The sequence below is a fragment of the Solanum dulcamara genome, chromosome 10 (genome assembly GCF_947179165.1).
Source record: "Solanum dulcamara chromosome 10, daSolDulc1.2, whole genome shotgun sequence".
NCBI lineage: Eukaryota > Viridiplantae > Streptophyta > Magnoliopsida > Solanales > Solanaceae > Solanum > Solanum dulcamara.
In genome coordinates, this window is record NC_077246.1 from 1,284,158 (window position 1) to 1,304,689 (window position 20,532).

At 32.9% G+C, this 20,532-nt stretch overlaps 2 protein-coding genes across 8 annotated transcripts; one reads left to right on the forward strand and one right to left on the reverse strand.

Moving 5' to 3' along the window:
- Positions 1–4,289: 4,289 nt before the first annotated feature.
- On the forward strand, positions 4,290–10,075 carry LOC129871347 (nuclear transcription factor Y subunit A-7-like). 3 transcript variants are annotated; one of them, XM_055946243.1, is made up of 6 exons: positions 4,290–4,483; positions 7,097–7,231; positions 7,623–7,708; positions 7,785–7,856; positions 8,484–8,645; positions 9,421–10,075. In XM_055946243.1, the coding sequence occupies exons 2-6, from the start codon at positions 7,102–7,104 to the stop codon at positions 9,727–9,729; spliced, it is 759 nt and encodes a 252-aa protein (XP_055802218.1). In that variant the 5' UTR covers positions 4,290–4,483; positions 7,097–7,101; the 3' UTR covers positions 9,730–10,075. The 3 variants fall into 3 exon arrangements, with proteins under 3 accessions (XP_055802218.1, XP_055802216.1, XP_055802217.1); XM_055946241.1 differs by lacking the exon at positions 4,290–4,483 and adding an exon at positions 4,620–4,758; XM_055946242.1 differs by lacking the exon at positions 4,290–4,483 and adding an exon at positions 5,295–5,904.
- Positions 10,076–10,339: 264 nt separating this feature from the next.
- Positions 10,340–17,448, reverse strand: LOC129871525 (long chain acyl-CoA synthetase 8-like). Of its 5 annotated transcripts, none has more exons than XM_055946456.1 (12): positions 17,380–17,448; positions 15,167–15,775; positions 14,719–14,799; positions 14,361–14,633; positions 13,218–13,349; positions 12,660–12,833; positions 12,331–12,560; positions 12,061–12,178; positions 11,753–11,884; positions 11,536–11,670; positions 11,109–11,315; positions 10,340–10,680 (listed from the first exon to the last, which is right to left on the reverse strand). In XM_055946456.1, exons 2-12 carry the CDS (start codon positions 15,713–15,715, stop codon positions 10,516–10,518), a joined length of 2,196 nt encoding a protein of 731 aa, XP_055802431.1. In that variant the 5' UTR covers positions 15,716–15,775; positions 17,380–17,448; the 3' UTR covers positions 10,340–10,515. The 5 variants fall into 5 exon arrangements, with proteins under 5 accessions (XP_055802431.1, XP_055802435.1, XP_055802430.1 ...); XM_055946460.1 differs by lacking the exon at positions 17,380–17,448 and adding an exon at positions 17,135–17,157; XM_055946455.1 differs by lacking the exon at positions 17,380–17,448 and adding an exon at positions 16,995–17,073.
- Between the last annotated feature and the right edge of the window lie 3,084 nt (positions 17,449–20,532).

Below are 20,532 nucleotides of genomic sequence, written 5' to 3' on the forward strand. Positions count from 1 at the left end.
CGAAGTTAGTGCACGAATCCCAAGAAGAAGTTTCCTTTTGGAGATGGGCTTTGGATATGTGGGCCGTGATGATTGGGCTTCCAAGTTTGCTAAGGACGAGCTCAATCCATTATGAAGTGGATAAATATTCGATTTTGGGATCGTCATTTAAATATATCGTTTGTTGCATGAGAAAAAAATTGATGATCAACGAGTTTAAACTATTGACCTTAAAGTGATGAGCATGTTGCATGGTCTGAGTCTTGGTCAGTTAAGAATTTTTATGTCCAGAAAAATGTGAATAACAAAGATGAGCATGTTGATGTGGATGTGTGGGCATATCAGGAGAGAAAAGATCAAGAATGAAGATATTCAGAACAAGGTGACAGTGACGCGTGTGAAGAGGAGAGGTATAGATGTCTCATAATTTAGTAGGTGGAAGAGGTTGATTGTAGTTGGTGTGATGAGAGATAGAGGTACGCCTATGAAATATTGATGTGGGTGATTAGATACTAACTCATTGAAGTCATGACTCTTGATAGGAGGATGTGGAGTTCGAGAATTAGGACAGAAGGTTTGTGGGTAGTTAGATGAACTTTATTCCATTTCTCAAAGTATTCGTATTATCCTTATTTTTTTTAATTTCATTTTAGAGTTCTGTCACTACATGTTATTAGCTTCGGTATCTTATTATTTTGTTGTTGTTTCTATTTCTTACTATTACCATTTTCAGTGTTTGTTATGTCAAGATCTATTGAAAATAACTTTTATAATTTCTCAAAGATAGGAATAAGGTTTATATATTCTACACTCCTCAAACTCTACCAATGAAATTACACTGGATTTTTTTTTATTGTTGTCGTGATTAAACTTGTTCCCCTTCAAACTTATTTTTCTATACACTCCATATTATTTAAAGTTGTGCAAATATATTTCTTGATAAATTATTCTTTCGAATAATATTAGATTCCAATCTAATATTGACTAATATTGTCCCAAAAATAGCATTTTTTTTGCATTAAATATTATAATGGGAATTACACGAATGACCGTTTTTAACCATGGTCAGAAACTTGCACTAACAAATTAAATTTAGTTCATTGATATTAAAAAGAGAAAGCGTTACAAATAAGTATGAACTTAAAAATAAAGGGAGTTAATGAAGAAATGAAAGAGGAGTTAAATTCAGGGATTTACATTGGTTTAAATTAATCTTTTCTAATTTTTATTTATTTATTTTAAGTTTTTCAATTTTATAATTCATTAAAACCTATGATGTTTTTTTTTCTTTTATCGATAATTTTTTTGTTTCAATTTTTCACATAACAGATTTGAGATTATAAAATTAAAGAATATTTTGATATATCCTACATATATATCTTTTCTTTAAAATCATAAAATTTATTTTTTTTATGTAAAATCAAAATTAGATAAATAAATTAAAATATATATTTTTTATTTCTTACTTACCCGACCTCATATCCTTATTTTCTATTAATTTCTAATTATATACATTGCGCTCCAATATGATATTATGGTGCCTATATAAATCAAAATTTTATTATAGTTCAATTCTGATTGAAGTAATAAATATTGAGATTTTGCAATATTTGATTTTAATTTTTTTTAAAAAGATGGAAAAAAAGTACACCTACTACTTTACAAATTTGGGAAAACGACAAAAGATGAGGCATTTGGGATATTTGTTTTGTCGTTTTCTTTGCTGTCGTTTTGTGTCCTAAAAGCCGCCAAAAATCACCGGATTAAGGTTGCTGCAATCGAGACACGTGTCTTCCTAGAATAAGATTCTTTCGCGTGGTGACACATTAATACATTTTTTTTCCTTGATATTTATATCACGATCTCGATAATTTAAATTTACGTCTGATAAGATTCATTTAAAAGAAAAGTGTTTCTTAATAATAAAAAGGGTTCATACATAAAACTCAAACCTAAGGTCTCACCTGACGATTTCCATTCATATTGAAATATGATTAATTTAAATTCGTATTGCACATGATTAATTTAAGAGAAAAAAATATTTTTGACTGAGTTTTTTCTTCATACGTAAGGTTCAAATATGAAGTATAACTGAGTATTTTATATTTGTATTGAGATCTCGACTAACTTATATTCCTATCGAATAAGATTCATTTTAAGAAAAAATTGTTCCCTAAAACAATCATATATAAAATTTGAATATGAAACTTCTGATTAAGAAAGATGAATCTTATGCATATCACTACCAATTTTATTGGCGAATTAAATTGAAATATCTAACTAAAACAACATATTATTATATATATATTTTAAAATGTAATTAAAAGCCTTTTTATCAAAAAATAAAAAAACTTATATGTTCAAAATTTTATGACATTTTATAAGATTCAAATTTCAATTTAGTTTCTTAAATTTTATATGATGCTAAATTATGTCACTTAAATATGTTTTTTTTTTTTGGTTAATCAGTCCAATGGATGGATGAATCCATTAATAATCTCAAATGGAACATAATCAAATGTACACTATAAAACCCACTCCATAGTCTAGTGCGTCCGTTTCACGTGATCAAATTGAAGAAGTAAATTACTCCCTCAATTTTCTATGTATATGTCATTATTTTAGATTTCACGTGCATTAAAAAATTAAGTAAATTTACCATTCTGCTTTTATTTAACATTTTTTTGAAGTCAAGTTATCTAAACATGAATTAATTTATTTTAATTAATTAATTTGATAAATGAACATGAATTATTTACTTAATTTTTTTATATTGGTCAAATGTATATTTTCAAGGTTAATGACTCACAGGGATAAAACAAAAAGAATAATGTCATTTATGCATTGATTTTGTGAAATGACAATTATTAAAATTATTTATTTTTACTGAGAATGACATATAAATAGAAATAAAGAGAATATTATGATTTTAAAATCTTATCCGATAAAACAAGTTTTTGACATAATTTTTTTGGTTTTGAATGGAGAAAGGTTTATGCTTCGTCACGACTATTCTCTTCTGCTAGAAGGAACGAATTCTTTGATGAATTATTTCACAGTATTATTAATTTCTCTTAAACATTAAAAGGACGTAATTTTTGAATTTTCTATCTTCATATAAATTATCTTTCATATCATGCCATTGCAATGTCCTTCAGCTAATAAGAAATCAATTCGACTATCTCTATCTCATGTGGATCTCATCAATAAAGTTTTAAAAATAATTTTTTCAATCTCATAAAGTTAAGATTATGATATCGTACGTTTATTTTCTCTCGAGCGGTTAAAACTTCACTCGTGAAATTATATTAAATATATTATTATTATTGTTATCATTAGGTAAAACAAGTGCAAGCGCGTGATATGGGATATTGAACAGTAAAGGGCGGCTAAGACTTTAGATTAGGGAGCTAATACTAGAGTTACAGCGGAGCTTACAGAGCTGATGATGACAGCCAAGGAAATTAATTATTATTACTTTACAAATGGGGACCCAATTAAGAAGAAAGAAGAAGCATTAAAAGATGATAAAGTACTAAAGACAAAACTTATAAAAGTGGTTAAAAGACTTGAAAATTGGTGTTGGTGATGCCATTAATGTGTTTCACTTGGGAAGCAAGAATCTTTTTTTTTTTTTTTTTTAATAATTTGGACTTTTTCTATAATTATAACAATTACTTTCTCCAACTTATATTATTGCACAATTTGCAACTTTGTAAGTAGTACTAAATTATGTAAAAAATAACAATAAGTAAATTTTCATTTACTATTAAAAGTATTTGGTTAGAATTTTATGAATGAAATCACAAAAATAATTTAGCTTCAATTTAATTTTTCATTAATAACAACATGTAATATATTCAAGATATTTCATAAGTGTGATATGAGAAAAATAAGATGACACACATTTATCTCTATTTTTCATGAAGATAATAAAATTATTTCGGATTGACCTTCGATTGAAAAAGTTAATAAAATTTTAAAAATTATTTTATATAAATTGATTTAACTTGACAAAAAATAAAATTTCAACTCAATTTATACTAGTATTATGCAAACATCATGTAAAGTTAGAAATGGAGCAACTTGAAAATAAAAATTGGATTCTTGAATTGTAAAAGTTGTCTAAATATATTACTAAAAAGAAATTTGAACATTTTTGAAATGCCCCAAAAAAGTCTGGTTTAAAATTAATGCAGAAAGAGAACAAATGTAAATTGTTGTCAAATGTTTGAAGTCCCAAAGTAGAAAAAGTAAAAATAAATTGAAGTGGAAGAAATTAATTGTTTACTACTCATCTTACTGTACTGTGTACACATCATAGCCAGCAAAAAGATGCACAGAGATTCTTATGCTATTTCTTACAAGGCAAAAAAAAAAAGATTTCTTTTTAGAGAGAAGAGAGAGAGAGAGAGAGAGTTTCAAGGAAGGAGACATGCTTGATTTCATCCCAACAAGCAACACTTGTGTTTATTTCTTATCTTAACTTTAGTGGATTCCACAGGTCCTTTTCTCAATCCATTCACATCTCTTTTTTTTTTTCTTTTTTTGTATTTCTTATGTTTTTTCATGTTTAAGTATTGGATTTATTTGTGTTTGTCCAATAGTTTCCATCTTCTTTTTTTTGTTTTGTTGTTTCATTTTGCTATTGATTTCTAAATTTTCCTTTTTGGGTATTGTGTATTGGTTAGATGAAGAATGTTCTACATAGTGAAAATCTTGAATGCATGTGGACTCTAAAGTCAATGATTTGTGTTTTTAATATGGTTCTGCATAATGGTAAGAGGAATGATGAGTAAAGTTGCAATCTTTATTGGTTTTCTTCTTCTTATAGTTCCATTTTGCTGTTGATCTCTAAATTTTCCTTTTTTGGGTATTGTGTATATACTTGTTTGGTTAGATGAAGAATGTTCTACATAGTGAAAATCTTGAATGCATGTGAACTCTAAAGTCAATGATTTGTGTTTTTAATATGGTTCTGCATATTGGTAAAAGGAATGATGAGTAAAGTTGCAATCTTTCTTGGTTTTCTTCTTCTTATAGTTTCATTTTTGCTATTAATTTCTAAATTTCCCTTTTTGGGTATTGTGTATATAATGGTTTGGTTAGATAAAGAATGTTCTATATAGTGAAAATCTTGAATGTATGTGGACCCTAAAGTCAAACTTTTGTGTTTTTAATATGATTTTGCATATTGATGAGGGGAATAATGAGTGAAGTTGCAATCTTTATTGGTTTTCTTCTTCTTATAGTCTCATTTTGTTATTGATCTTTAAATTTCCTTTCTTGGGTATTGTGTATATACTTGTTTGGTTAGATAAAGAATGTTCTACATGGTGAAAATCTTGAATGCATGTGGACTTTAAAGTCAAAAGTATGTTTTTTTAATATGGTCTTGCATATTGATAAAGGGAAAAATGAGTAAAGTTGCAATCTTTTATTGTTTTTCTGTATATTTTCTGTTTATGTGTTGTTATAGGAAATAAGTTGCAATCAAAGTTATGTCTTTTTAAGATGATAGTAACATTTGCAGAGTGGGGTTCTTGATGTAATAAAGATCTGCATATTTGGTTGACTCTTTCCTGATCTTTTGTTCTGAATATTTAGCGTAGCTGGTAAAGTTGTTGTCGTTGTGGAAACAACCTCTTGTAGGAATGCAAGGTAAGGTTGCGTACAATAGACCCTTGTGATCTAGCCGTTCCCCGGACGCTAAGCATAGCGGGGGCTTAGTGTACCGGGCTGCCCTTTTTTTCCTAATCTTTTGTTCCTTCATATTTCAGTATTGGATTTTATTATGTGTATGCCCAGTAGTTTTCTTCTTCTTATGGTTTTATTTTGCTAGTGATCTCTAAATTTCCCTTTCTGGGGATAAAGAATGTTCTACAGAGTGAAAATCATGAATGCATGTGGACTTTAAAGTAAAAGGTATGTCTTTTCCGATGGTTATGCATACTGATTAGGGGAATAATGTTTTGCATTGCATAAGCCTGGTTGTCCTTTTGTCTTTTATCACCTAATGGAGCTCGTATTGCAGTTCTACACCTCTTTCCCAATTCACACCTCACAATCTTTTCTCGGTGTTCATTTGCATATGCCATTGAATTGTTTTGATGACTGCATGTGACTATTTTCCACTAGTTCCCTTGTTAACACTTCCTACAAATCCATCTTTTAACATTGACAAGCTTAATAGCAGAATTGGGAGGTAGCAGTTCATGTAACAGGTCGATAACATTTTAAATGACTGCAATTCTAGATAGAGTAGCTGTATATTCGTCTTTGCCGTATAAGTCTCTGCAGTTTTAGATAGCACGTCTTTAGTAATTTTTGGACTTGGTATGTGTTATGCTACAATAATTTCTTTGCTTTGTATTCTTGAGGATTCATGTTCTACTCTTCACTGCCTGAAACTAGCTGGAATGTTTCTCTTATTTTTATCTTCCTTTCATCGACTTAGTTCGTAAATGATGAGGTAGCTTTGATGCAAAAAGTTATTATAATCATATTTTTTTTAAGGTTCTTGGTTTCTGTTCTTTTGAAAAGCAGTCTATGAACGAAAAGAGCGGATAATTCGCAATATACATACAAAATTTTGTGACGATTGCAATATAGCTTTAGTCATAAGCTACAATTGCAGGTCAACATGAATTTGGTAGTTATATGCGATCCGAAAGGCCCTTCTAATAAATCGTAAAGGAAACTAATGTATAGTGTGTCCTCGTGTCTCCCTGTGAGTGAAACAGGGAGAGAGAATCAGTAACAAATAGCACGGGTTTATTGGAAGGTTTTGTTGATGTTGTTATTGTTTCCTTTTTCATGTATGCTGTGTGATGCTTCTGCTAGTACTTGTTATATTTGTTTTCTTCTTTATGTTTTTTGATGTGCCTTACATGAGCCGAGGGTCTTTCAGAAACAGCCTCTCTACCTCCGTGCGGTAGAGGTAAGGTCTGCGTACACTCTATCCTCCCCAGACCCACCTTGTGGGACTAAATTGGGTATGTTGTTGTTGTTTGCTTTCAATGGCTAATCACGGTGGAGTTCCAATGAGCAAGAAACTTCACATAAAAAAATTGGAAAATTGGCCTTAGAAGTGGATTTTCCATCTCTTTGCTTTCAGGAGATATGAAGTCTTTGGATCCGCACTTACAAGGCAAGACATTGCAGTTGACACATTCAACTATTAACTCGCGAGACGAAATGACTGCCTCAGGGAAAACAAATTCTCAAGATCAATGTGCTTCCTCAGAATATGGTATAGATACTTTAAAGATCGTTAAACTTTCTTTGCAAGTGTTGTCTGTATATATTTTAATCTTTACTAGTTCAGTTTAATCAACTGACCAAGAACGTACTACTTATATTACGATAAATGGTAATGAAATGAATTTTGGGTGGTCCCTTTATCTTCGAAACACATCTCTGGTCCTTGTTTATACCAAATGATTTTCTTAGTCTCACCAAGCTGATAGCTTTCCTCCAAGATATAATATCAAAAACTCTTCTGTCCATTTGGCTACGTTTTTTATTATTTTTTTCCCGATACATAAATAGCCTCTCTTTCAACAGGCTTTAGTTTTTTTACTTGACGATATTCATTTGCGTATAATGATTGGTCATATTACATCTTACTTTTGATTTTCCAGTTCATGATGAAAGATATGGAAGAGATATGCAAGTTCAAATAAAGCCTGCTCTTTTTTCTTTGCAAAATGAAGTGGCCCATTCAACTGTATGTTGTTTCTTTTCTCGAGACTTAGGCCTTAGCTATTAGCATAATCTAATTTATCATCTTTTTCCCGTTGCAGGGTTTCTCTGCTTTTGATTACTCTGATCCCTATATCAGTGGCTTATATACTGCTTATGGACCTCAGCCTTTTGTGAGTGCTCTGCTTTGGTTTTTGTCTCTCGTATTGCTTGCTTTGAAGTTTCCTCTCTTTATCTCCAACTGGTGAGATGTTTACCCGATTTCGAGTATAGATGACTTGATTGCAAAAGTGTATGTCTTTCTCTTTATAAAGATATGACACTTGGGCTTAACTCAAGCCCACAAGCTAGCTCATGAGGGGAGGATTGTCCAAGTCAATATAAGCAGACCACCAGTCTATTCCCCAACCAATGTGAGACTCTAACCCACTCTAACAGCCCTTCACTCATAGGCCAAACTGGAGCGTGGACCGAGAGTCTATACGGGATGGAACTGGCTTTGATGCCATGTAAAGATATGACACTTAGGCCTAATGTGTTCATCAAGTTTTTATTATCAAGGATCATAAGTTATTGTTAATCTAAAAAATGTTATGGATTTGGTGTGTGGGAATATGCAATTTTATGATACATGAACACACAATATTTCATTTCCCTGAGTCACGCTTTAAACACTCAATAGAATTCGGCCATTCTAGTTGTAGCTGCAGTAAGTCTGCAAAGGAGATGGATAATGGTAACACATACTGACTCCCTAATTATCTTGTGAATGTTCCAATTTTGATATTTGGGCAATGCAGCCTCCAATGATGGGCATAGCACCTGCCCGTGTCCCACTCCCCGGAGATGTTGCAGAGGATGGACCAATTTATGTAAACGCAAAACAGTACCATGGGATCCTAAGGCGGAGGCAGATACGTGCAAAGCTCGAGGCTCAGAACAAACTTGTCAAAAATAGAAAGGTATTTGGGTACTTGCTGTTCTTCCCCAGTTTTAGTAATTCATTCACATCTCTGCCTTACTTCGTTCAATGAACTGCACTATGACTTGCACATATTGTAGAAATAGATGATAGAGAGATTAAAAAGTAACAAGATGATGGAAATTCGAAACAGTCCTATCCGTTATTTCTAACTTGTGCTCAACAATATTTCCTCCATTATAACTTAACAAAGGAATTTTTCCTCAGGAAAGAAAGCTCAGTAGGTGTATGTCATAAAATAATTCAGTAACAGTTGCCAATATTTGGTACTCACTCCGTTTCCATTTGTTTGTCTTACTTTTCTTTTTTGTCCGTTTAAAAAAGAATGTCTCTTTCTTTGATCTCTTTATTTCTAACTTTCCACATGGCATGTTTAAGATCACAAGATTGATGGGCATTTTGGTACATTCTATATATCTTTAGTTTAAGACCACAAGATTCAAAAGTATTCTTTATTTTCTTAAACTCAGTGCCAAATACAAACCAAATAAACAAATGGTTACAGAAGGAATAGAAAACATCCCCTGGGAAAGCCTCACGACCTGATGGTCGGTGTAACGATAATGACATTTGTCGATATGCTACTTCTTGTTTACTAAGATCATCATAGATTATTAATGCATGCATTCCATTATCCCGGAAATTTCCCCCCTCTGCATCTCCATGTTTTGGGGGAGAGAACAGTATGATGTACTCAAGCTAGTCTATAACACCAGTATCAACTTATTCTTCTTCTGGTCATTTGTTGCATGCAGCCATATCTTCACGAGTCACGACATCTTCATGCAGTGAACAGAGTTAGAGGGTCTGGAGGACGTTTCCTCAGCTCAAAGAAAGTGCATCAATCTGATCCAAATTGTTACCTTACCAACTCAACTTCTTCTCGAGACTCAGTTGAGCATGAAGGTTCAACTTCTGCTTTCTCAAGTGTCCGGCAAGATGTCGTCCACAATGGCATCAGCTTCCAGCAGCAGCCTGATCACATGGCCTTCAGTGTATCCTCTCATATGGATATTACCATGCAAGGCAATGGGACTCAGCAACGTGCTCCAGTTGTCCGGTGATTATAAGTTCTTAACTGGCCGAGACAGTCACCGGCAGGCAATTCATCCTTGGCTTTTACCCTTTCTATTTGATATCTCTGGTTTTTGCAAAGTGTCCACTTATTTCTACTGTTTATCGAACCTAGATTGAAGAAAAGGAAGTCTCTTGTTCTGAATTAGTTATCCGTTTTGTTGCATTTCTGCACCTATCATGGAATCGTTATGCAGTGATGTTGTTAATGATGAACTGAAAAGAAAAAGAAACAAAATGGCTGTTTGTTGTGTACTGAGTGATTCAAGAAGTTGATGTAATACTAAATTTACTCAAAAAAGTTGATGTGCAATGTTTCAGTGGACTTGAATTGAATCGAATCTATCTTTTGTGTATTGGAACTACTTTGAGAGCAGCCCCTCGACTAATTCCATGTGATACTTGTCACCTCCTACCAGCAACAAGTATCAGATAACTCTGTCCATTAATTCTATGACAGATGGGAAGAAATCTACTATTTTCGAAGTATTTAACTAGTTTTCCAAGTACCAGTTAACTCTATCAATCAAGGCTAGGACGTATGGGAAGAAATCTACTATTTTCGAAGTATTTAACTTGTTTTCCATTTCCTCCCTTGCATTCCAACAATAGAAAGTTGAACAGCATCAATGTATTGAAGGAGTAAACTGGCCTTAGCATAATTGATTTGAGATCTAACACAACAGGGAAATAAGACATGTGAATTCATGCCAATAATCTAGATATTGCTCCTACTACATGAGGAGGGGATAAATAGTCAATACTAAAATGATAATTCATTGATACAACTTCTGAAGTTCATCCTTAAATTTCGCCTTTAAGGGTTCGCGCTTCAATTTGAGAGCTGCAGTAACTAATCCGGACTCGGGCGTCCATGGCTCTGGTATCAACTTGATCTTTGCAGGAATCTCAAACTTGTCCAATCTTGCAGCTTTGCCTACCTGCATTTCAGTTACATTACCTACACTTTCAGCACACTTTTTGCAATGACAAAGGTAGCATTCTTCAATTACGTCGTCTGGGATGTTCTCTCTTGTCGTGCAATCTATGTCGAGCTAGCTAACACGAGGTTGTCACAGGCCAATATAATCCCATGAGTGAGGTCCGGGGGAGGGGGGGGGGAGATGTACACAGACCAATCTCTACCTTTACAAAATAGCAAATGTACAAAATAAATGTTACAAAGATATTAATACACATTGGGGAAAAGGGGACTACGTGATACCTAAATCATACTACTAGAAGTACGACAACACTCGACTATCTACTAGCCTTCTACCCTAATTCTCGACTCCATAACGTCCTATCTAAGGTTATGTCCTTAATAGGGATCATCATTGATGATAATTCGGATGAAAAGGAGACAAACCTTTGAAAGTGATTGCTGGACCTCATTGACTGCTTCAACTTTGTTGCACAGATCAGAAAAAGCACTGTGCTCGACGCCATTTTCTTGAGCCCATTTCTCAAGCACCTTTTGTGAAGGAACAACTAATGCTACACAATAACTGTGGAAGGGGTCTGCATAGGCCATTATGTTATCCACATAATTGCTTGAGGAAAGTGCTGCCTCAACCTGCAACGAGCATCGATTTGTCATTACAATTGCCATAAATCAAGACCTAAAGACATTCAGGATGAAAGAAAGCAAAGCAAAAAAGCCAAAATAACAATCCCAGTAAATATTATTACATCCCTCCATTTCACTTTCTTTGTTTGGTTTTGACTTAACATGTAGTTTAAGAAAATAAAAAAGACTTTTGAATACATATGTAGAATGTACCAAAAGTAAATACCTTTCCAAGCGAGATATACTCCCCATGCTGAAGTTTAACAATATCTTTCTTTCTATCAATGATTTCGAGGCATCCATCAGGATGAAACCTTCCAATATCACCAGTGTAGAACCAGCGCATGCCTCTCTCGTCAACCTACATTTAAGATATTAACAGCATGAACAAGCTTGCGCTATAAACAAATTCAGTTCAATTTCAAGCAGTAGCTCAGAACTACCTTGTACACCTCATTAGTTTTTTCGCCATTGTTAAAGTAACCAGCAGTAACACTGTTCCCACCAACAACTACTTCTCCCCGAGGCATCGGCTTATCGGTGATTGTGTAACCTCCTTCTTCCCAAGAAATAAGCTGTATTGTTAAATACAGAACATATTAAAAAAAATCACCTTGCACTGTCATAAAAAGCGGAAAATTCCTAAACTTATCCAAGTTAATAAAGTTTGCAAGCAAAAGGAATAAATGGGGAATAACGGTCTCCACATTTGAAATGTAATCAAGATTTACACAAAGAAGTATCACCATACCTTTATATAGCAACAAGGAAGAGGTGGACCAACACGACCAACAGAAGGATCATCCGACTCAGAAAAGGCTGCTCCTGCAAATGTCTCTGTCAAGCCATATCCCTGACCAATAGGCGCTCTGCAGCAGTAACAACAACAACTACGCCTCAGTCCCAAACTAGTTGATCATAAAAGTTGTAACATTAAACAGTCTATCCAGAAAGCAGTGTCGAAAAAAGTGTAAATTATATTCGGAACAATTTTCTGATGTCAAGAAAGCAGAAAAGTTACCCCATACAAATGTTGATAAATCTTTGTGTATCTCCTGACAGAGGAGCACCACCGCAAAGCATGAAACGTATATCTCCTCCGAGTACTGATCGCATCTTTTTAAAAATCATCACCTCCCATAATATTTTCTCTAGGCCCCATGCTCCAAACCAGCTACCTTCCATAGCCGCCAATCGTCGTTTAAAGGCAATATCGAAAAGTTTCTTGGCAGATCCTCCCTTCTCCTCCACCTACATTTAAGAAAAACATAATGAAGAAATTAGTACCTCATTTGAGGCCCTATACTCCCAACTAAAATATGCACTTTAGCTCAGAAGTACGGTTTAAACCTTCTTTATAACACCGTCCTTAACACGATCCAGAATGGCTGGAACTGCTGCCATTAAAGTAGGCTTTAAACCTGAGGCATCTCCTTTGGTCCCTTTCATGATCTTATTAGATGTATCTGTCAATGTCAGAGCCGAGCCATAACCAATTGAAACACCAGCAGTCAACATAACAGTCTGCAAAACCAGAATCACTCAGAACTACTTCATTGCTAGATAAAGACTAATAGTCTGTTTGGCCAACCTTCTAAAATAAGCTTACTTCTGAAAGTGTTTTCTGAAAAAGTACATTTGATGATAAGCAGTTTGTGTGGACAAGCTTTTTAAAAGACTTTCTAAATGTATTTTTCTCAAAAGTTCTTTTCAAGAAAATACTTTAGGGAAAAAACTACGTCTTTCAGCTTCTGAAAAACAACTTCTGCTACTCCCTAAGAGCACTAATTTTCTCCCAAAAGGTTAGCCGAACACCTCACATTTTAAAAAATTAAGCACTTTTGACCTCCCAAAAGCTTGGCCAAACAGGATATTAAAGAAACAAATGATGTAAAGTCTGAAGATTACCTCAGCCGCCAACTCAAAAACATGAGCTAAAGGTAGGTATGCCAAATAGACATCACTGCTTCCAAGTTTTGGAATAACAGTCATAACTGCAGCTGCTGTGGCTACAATGTTACCATGAGTTATCATGACACCCTAAAACATAAATAAAAGAGCTTAATTGAGAATCATTCAAGCTATTTTTTTAAACCAACAAAGAGAATAACATAAAAGAAAATTAAGTTAGTTTAAACTGAAAACCAAAAGAGAACAAATAATGCATTTTTCATTTCACTAAGGAAAAAGTATTGCATTGGATGAGACAGATATCTAATGTATCAAACTCATGAGATTACATCATGACAATTATTACTCATTTTCTTTTGTTCACTCGGTCAAAGTTTTTTTTTTTTTTTTTTATGTAATGGATAAATTGGAGAAGAAATGTTGTCCGGGGACACAGGTTGAACTCTTTCTTAGGTAAAATACCAAGCGTGTGCCATGATTACTTTGTCTTTCAAAAGGCAGAATGCTGCTATATAATCCACTAGTACAAAAATGAGAAAGCTTTATGTCCTAACAAAAGCTAGAAAAGATATCGCTTTTAGGGGGGGGGGGGGGGGTTCACATCAACTCTAGTACAGAAATTTTGTGAAAACGCCTTTAAAATCATTGGTTGAAGATGGATACAATAGGTGGTTTTGCTAGAATGAGATATTATTGTTCTACCATTACCCTATTCTTAAAATTTTATCACTACTGTTCTTTCTTTTACTTTGGTTATCTTTACTATTTTTGTTGTCAATACTTTGCTTTTCTTCGATATTTTCATCATAGCTTGTTTTACTCTTGTATTTTTCAAATCTGTTTTTCTTGAGCCAAAGGTCTATCGTAAACACCTCTCTGCCCCATAAAGGTAGGGGTAAGGTCTGTACACCCCACCCCACCCTCCCCAGACCTCACTTGTGAGATCACACTGTATGTTATGTTGTTGCAGGCAACACTAAGATTTAACTGTTTGGCTCCTGCAAAGGTGATCAGAAACCTCTCCGTCTCTATGTTTTTACGGAATTTCAATTTTATCATGAGCCATATTTTCTCTTGCATTCCACCTCAAAGTTAAATATTCATATCAGAAGGAAAAACTAAAAGCAAGTTGCATTATACCTTAGGCATGCCTGTGCTTCCACTTGTATACATGATCACCGCGATATCTTTCTTTATAGGAAATATTGGTTGAATAGGATTACTTTTACCAAGTTTTTCAACTTCCGAGAAAGATGTCACCCTCCAGCTGTCAATATTTGTAGAAGTGATTGAATCTACTGCAGTCTCATCATCTTCAAAATATATGACATTCGTGATGGTTTTCAGGTTAGAACCGATTGCAGCCAATTTTTTCAGTTGCTTGGCGTCACAAATCAATGTGGATGCTTGAGTCTGTCAAAGACCACAAGTGAATTCAATTCATCACATGTTACTAGCACCTTGCTAATCTAGATGAAAAAATATTAAAAACGCCCACCTCATTTAACGAGTGTATAAGGGCATCATCTCCCAAAGAAGCATAAATAGTAACGACAGTTATATTCTGGCGGAAACATCCCTGAGAACAATAATTTCAACTATAAAACTTGTTGTGCTCCTGTAGTAATCAAATAACAATCATATATATGAACTATTTTACTCCCTCCATTTCAATTTGATTGCCTGGTTTTGACATGGCACGGAGTTTAAGAAAGTAAAGAAGACTTTTGAATCTTGTGGTCTTAAACTAAAGATATGTAAAATTTACCAAAATGTGCTTTAATCTTGTGGTATTAAACATGTCATGTGGAAAGTTGAAAGAAAGAGTTGCCAATAAAGGAAAGAGACATTCTTTTTGAAACGGACTAAAAATGAAAGTAAGACAAACAAATTGAAACGGAGTGAGTATGAACCATTTTAGAATAATATGAGATTAACTCGAATACCTGAAAGGCAATGATCCACTCTGCACGAGTTTCAGAGAATATAGCAGCACGTGTCTCCACATCGTGACCTAAATTAACAAGTCCAGAGGCATAGTTGCAAGCCCGATCAAATGTTTGCCCATAACTCTCCCATTGATACTCGCCCAAATGAAGTTTCTCAAACTTCCTTCCGTCCTTTGCGGTTATAAAGTCCCTACTAACTAGTTTTCTAGTTCCAAGACAACGTTTACTTGAATGTTTCCTACAAGACTTTTCAAATAAAGCTGCCATCGTAGTAGCTCCTTCCCACGGAACTTCAATTAATTTGGCTGACTTAGCATTGCGCATTGCAAGACCTGCCTCACCACCAACTGTAACCGGAACACCTCTCTGTTTTGCTTTTTTCTTCCCCATAAGCACCACGGAGAGGAATAAAGGTACTATAATCGCAATTACAACAGCAACAGCAAACCCAAATGACCCCTGGTCTTTGAAGAAGGAGATATAACTACTACTGTCCATTCTCTCCACTACATTCGTATTCGTATTACTTCCTTCAGAACCTTCCATTTTATATGATGTTCGGTTCTACGCTCACACAAAACTCTTCAAAATAGAACAAAGAGATACCTAAGACATATTACATAAATCAGTACCATAGATTATCCCCTGCCCAAAAAAGTACGTTCAATGAACGATTAATGAGCTAAACCACAAAAATTAACGAAGACTTGTGCCTTGTTAAGTAAAAAATTTCATAAGATAAGCATCACGAATACATTCAAAGGCGAAAATGAGTAAACTAATGCTTCGAAACTCAATGTCATTACACAATATCCTCGGCCTCATTAGCTTAAACCCTTTTCATCTAGAGGCTATATTTTTCATTTTTCAGAGAGGATGGGATCAGGGCCGGAGCTAAAGCGAAAGGGGGTTCATTGCAACTCCCTTCATCTAAAATCACGCTATATATACAAGGTCAAATTTTCTTATGTAAGTATAGTAGATGTTGAACTCTCTTAATGAAAATCTAGCCTCTGCCACCTAATGGAACGTGGAAACATCAAAGAGAACCAACCTTTAATATGAATATTTCTGTAATTTAGTCAAGCAAAATTTGTCGTTCCACTATATGACTGGAGTACTCCCAATTACAGAGGTGGATCCAGAGTATTGTGCACGGATTCATGGAAACCCAACAACTTTTTCTCAAACCTTCTATATATATTAAAATATTTGATGGTAAACCTAATTATTATCGTATATTAACTTGAACTCATTGTAAAAACCCATAAAGCTTCAAATTTTGGATTGGCGTTTACTCCCAAACCTCTTCATTAATCACTATCCTCGAAATTTTCCCTATATGAAAATCACCTAAGACTATGCATTCCTATGTAATTAAATGTAAATGAAAGTATAGGGAAGAAGGACTCCCCTTAAAACTGAAAACTGAACCTGTAAATGACAAAATGAAACACTGAAATATCATCAATACACTATATAACACATACTCAGAGTAAAAAAAACATTAGGTGATTTATTCCTATCTGTCCAAACCTTGTCGAACAGAGTAATCAAGCACACGTGTTAGTGGGAGATAGAAAGTACCCGTGAAATTAGTCATGGCACAAAAACAACTCAAACACTACCAAATAAAATATGCCCAGTGTAATACCACAAGTAAAGTCTAGTCAGTGCAGGGTGCACGCGGACCTTACTCCTACCTCGTGAAGTAGGGATATGTTTCCAAAAGATCCCGCCTCAAGTGAAATGACTCAAACACTAACAAACGAACCATAGCCAGTGTAATCCACAAGTAAAGTCTAGTCAGAGAGTACATACAAACCTTACTCCTACATGGTGAAAGTAGGGATGATGTTTCCAAAAGAAACCCTCCTCAAGTGAAACAACTCAAACACTACCAAACGAAACATAACTAGTATAATCCCACGAGTAAAGTCTAGTCATCATAGGGTGTATACATACCTTACCCTAAGCAGAGACTATATTTCAAAAGATACTCGACTCAAGTGAAACAACTCAACCACTACAATTGGAGAAAATGGAAACACATCACCAAATTACAGAAAAATTACACTAACTTAGCATACACATAACTTCACAATTATAAGTTTAAAATTTATATATCCACTTTGAACATTAAAAAATACGATTTTTTTTAAAAAAAAACTAATAGTAAAATTACTAAATTCACTAAAAAAAAAAGGTACCTTGAGAAGTTTGAGCAAAAAGTTTTTTTGTTGGTTTTTGAAGGTTCATTCATGCAATGATGCTAAATGAGGAAAGTTGATGGAAAACTTTTTCAGTTTCTAGAAGAATATATAGGGGTAGATTTGTCTCGGAACTTTGTGTATTTACGTTTCAATACCAATAGTTTTGGGGTATTGTAAATTCACTCCTGAAAATTTTAACAGTCTTTCGACAAAACGGAGTTGCTCGGATAGTAAGCAACCCTCACTTTCAATTCGAAGGTTGCGAGTTCGAGTTACTATGGAAGTAAAAAGGTGGAAGCTCCTAGAGAGGAATTAAAAAAAAACCTAAAAAAGATAATAATAAAAAATAATTTTAGTATGTTCTTTTTCTGTATTAGGATTTAATTAGGACCACAAGCGGAAGTATTTTTGTTTTGTTTAGATAATTTCAATGTCAATTCAATAGCTATTCATCAAAAGTTTGAAGAAAATTTTCATATTATAGACTCAACATAATTTTTTAAAAAAATACGTGACAGTTGAATTACATAAAATATCTTATATTAGCAGAATTTAAGGAAGGAACACACTCTCTTAAGCGTGTGTGATGTAGACAACCTATGTTAATTTATTATTAGTAATTGTTTTTATAGATTGAAAGTAAGGGGTTATAAAGGAATAGTTAGAATTTTTACGTAATTCCACTGCTCAAATAAAAAAAAAAACTCTTAAAAGCAACGGCTTCAAAAATAAGTCTCCCAATGCATTAAATAATATCATCAGACAAAAAAAATATATTGAGGATGGCTTTTCAATTTAATGACTTTGAAATTGATGCCACCTTTGCAATTCTTAGGTAATATAATCAATATGAGACTGATATCTCTCAAAAAGACCCATGTCCATATTTATTTGTCTTGTCTACTATATTATTTTAGAATATTTAATAATATTTATTCAGTTTATAAAATTAATAAATAATTTATTATGATATATTTATTTTACTTTTGCTATTATATATTATTTATTTTTTAATATTTAAATAATTTATATTTAATAAAAATAATTTGATAAAATTATACATATTATTTACTGCTTCTTAGTTTTTATGTCAAATTAATAGGGGATAACTATTGTTGAAACGGAGGAGTAACAAGTTGAACCATTGCACCACAAATTGTAGACACGTGGCTTTCAATTTGTGAATTTTGAATTTTTTGGCAATTTTGGGTTGAGCTCTCAAAATTTGATTCCAAATGGGCTAATTTCAACTCAATATGGAAATAAACAATGTTGTGAAAATTTTTCTTCATCTCAAAAAATAAGTGTCTTAATAATATATATGTATATTTATATATATCCTTATACTTTATCTTCTTATTAGTATTCAATTTTTAAGAGACACTAATTAAATAGAGATAGTTTAGTAAACTACAAATTGTATCTATTAATTTTTTAATAAACTTAATTTTTGCTAAACTATGATTTATTTTAAAACGAAAAGAGTATACAACAAGAAACCTATGATATATAACTAGATTGTCGAACTCTTTTTCGCTATACCCGGCCCACTTAAATTGCCCATAAGGTAAATGAAGTTCAAAATTTCAAGGCCATTTATTTTTAAGATCATTAAATATAATTTTGTGTATAAATTTAGAACTAGTAGTTCTATTCATTTTTTATACTATTTTTTATTTGGAAAAATTACTAGAAAAATCACTTTTTAATAAATAATTACTGATTTTAACGATACTTTTTATTTATTACCATTTATAGCAATATATAACAATATTATGATATATCTACTATGTATTAAAAGTGAATTATGCATGCAATATAAATGTATTATAAGTGTTTTAAAATATATTATACTTGTTTGGTAAGAAATTGACACAATGTATTATAAGTGTATTAAAGTATGTGATAAATTAAGTATCCATGAATAAAACTTGTATTATATGAGTTTTATAAATTATTCTCGATAATATATATTAAAATTGTATTATAATTGTATTATAAGTGTTCAGTGAAAAAAAATATTATTGCTATAAATAGTAAATATTTTCTTAATGGTGTACATTTATGTAAATTTCCCATTTTTATTTTATGCAAAGGCCCACTATCCAAGGTTCAATCGAGCTTCTTTTTTATTTATTTATTTTATTTTATTCAATGAGAAATTAAAAGCTTCCACTTCCCAATTCAATTGTATAGTAAATGCAGATGAGAATTGCTTGTAATAAATTCTGAGTGATAGAAATTTTATTTTCCCAAAATAATAATTAAATTGTCTCACATTCTACTTCTAGAACTTATTGAGGTAGTTTACGTTGAATTATGAAGATTGTGAAGTAAAGGCGGATTTTAATTTTTTTTTTGAAGTTTATGAATTCTTATATTAATTTATATAATATTAACTGGTTCATAAATAAATATTTATAGATATTTTGGTGAATTTCTTGTTATATATATATATATGAGGTATCGACAAAAGTTATTGAGTTTCTATGAATCCGCAAATCGTAGTCTACATCCACCAATGTTGTGTAAGTTGTTTAGGATTTATCTCTTTTAACTCTCCAAGAACATGTATGTTGTGCTCTAAATTCGCCACTATGTCACTAGTTTGTGCATATCTCGACCATCGACTAACCCATTGGATTAGTCTTTCACCTCCACTAACAAAAAATCGAATAACTCTATCTACCACGACACACAATCTCTTTTATATTGATTTGAGGTGTAATTCTCCTAATTATCTTTTCCCTCAGCTGTATTTCTTACCTGATCACACTAGCAGACTAACCTAGTTAAAGTACCAACAACAGTAACATACCCAGTGTAATCTCACAAGTAAGGTCTCGAAAGGATTGTGTGTATACAATACAACCTTATTTTACCTTAAAAAGATAGAGAAACTGTTTTCGTCGGCTCAAATAAAGCAGCCTAGTTAAAGTACCACATCATGAAAAAAGAGGAGGAGGAATGAATTATACTGGGAAACACAATGATAAAAAGCAAACTAATATGCTTCTTTGGTTAAAATGCAAGTAATAGGAGTATTTGATAGTAGGGTGCCAGTGGTCTGATATTTGGATTATTTTCTGGAAACATAAAATTAAAACATGCAAAACTCCAAAATTGAAGGAAAATTCAGCTTCTAATTCA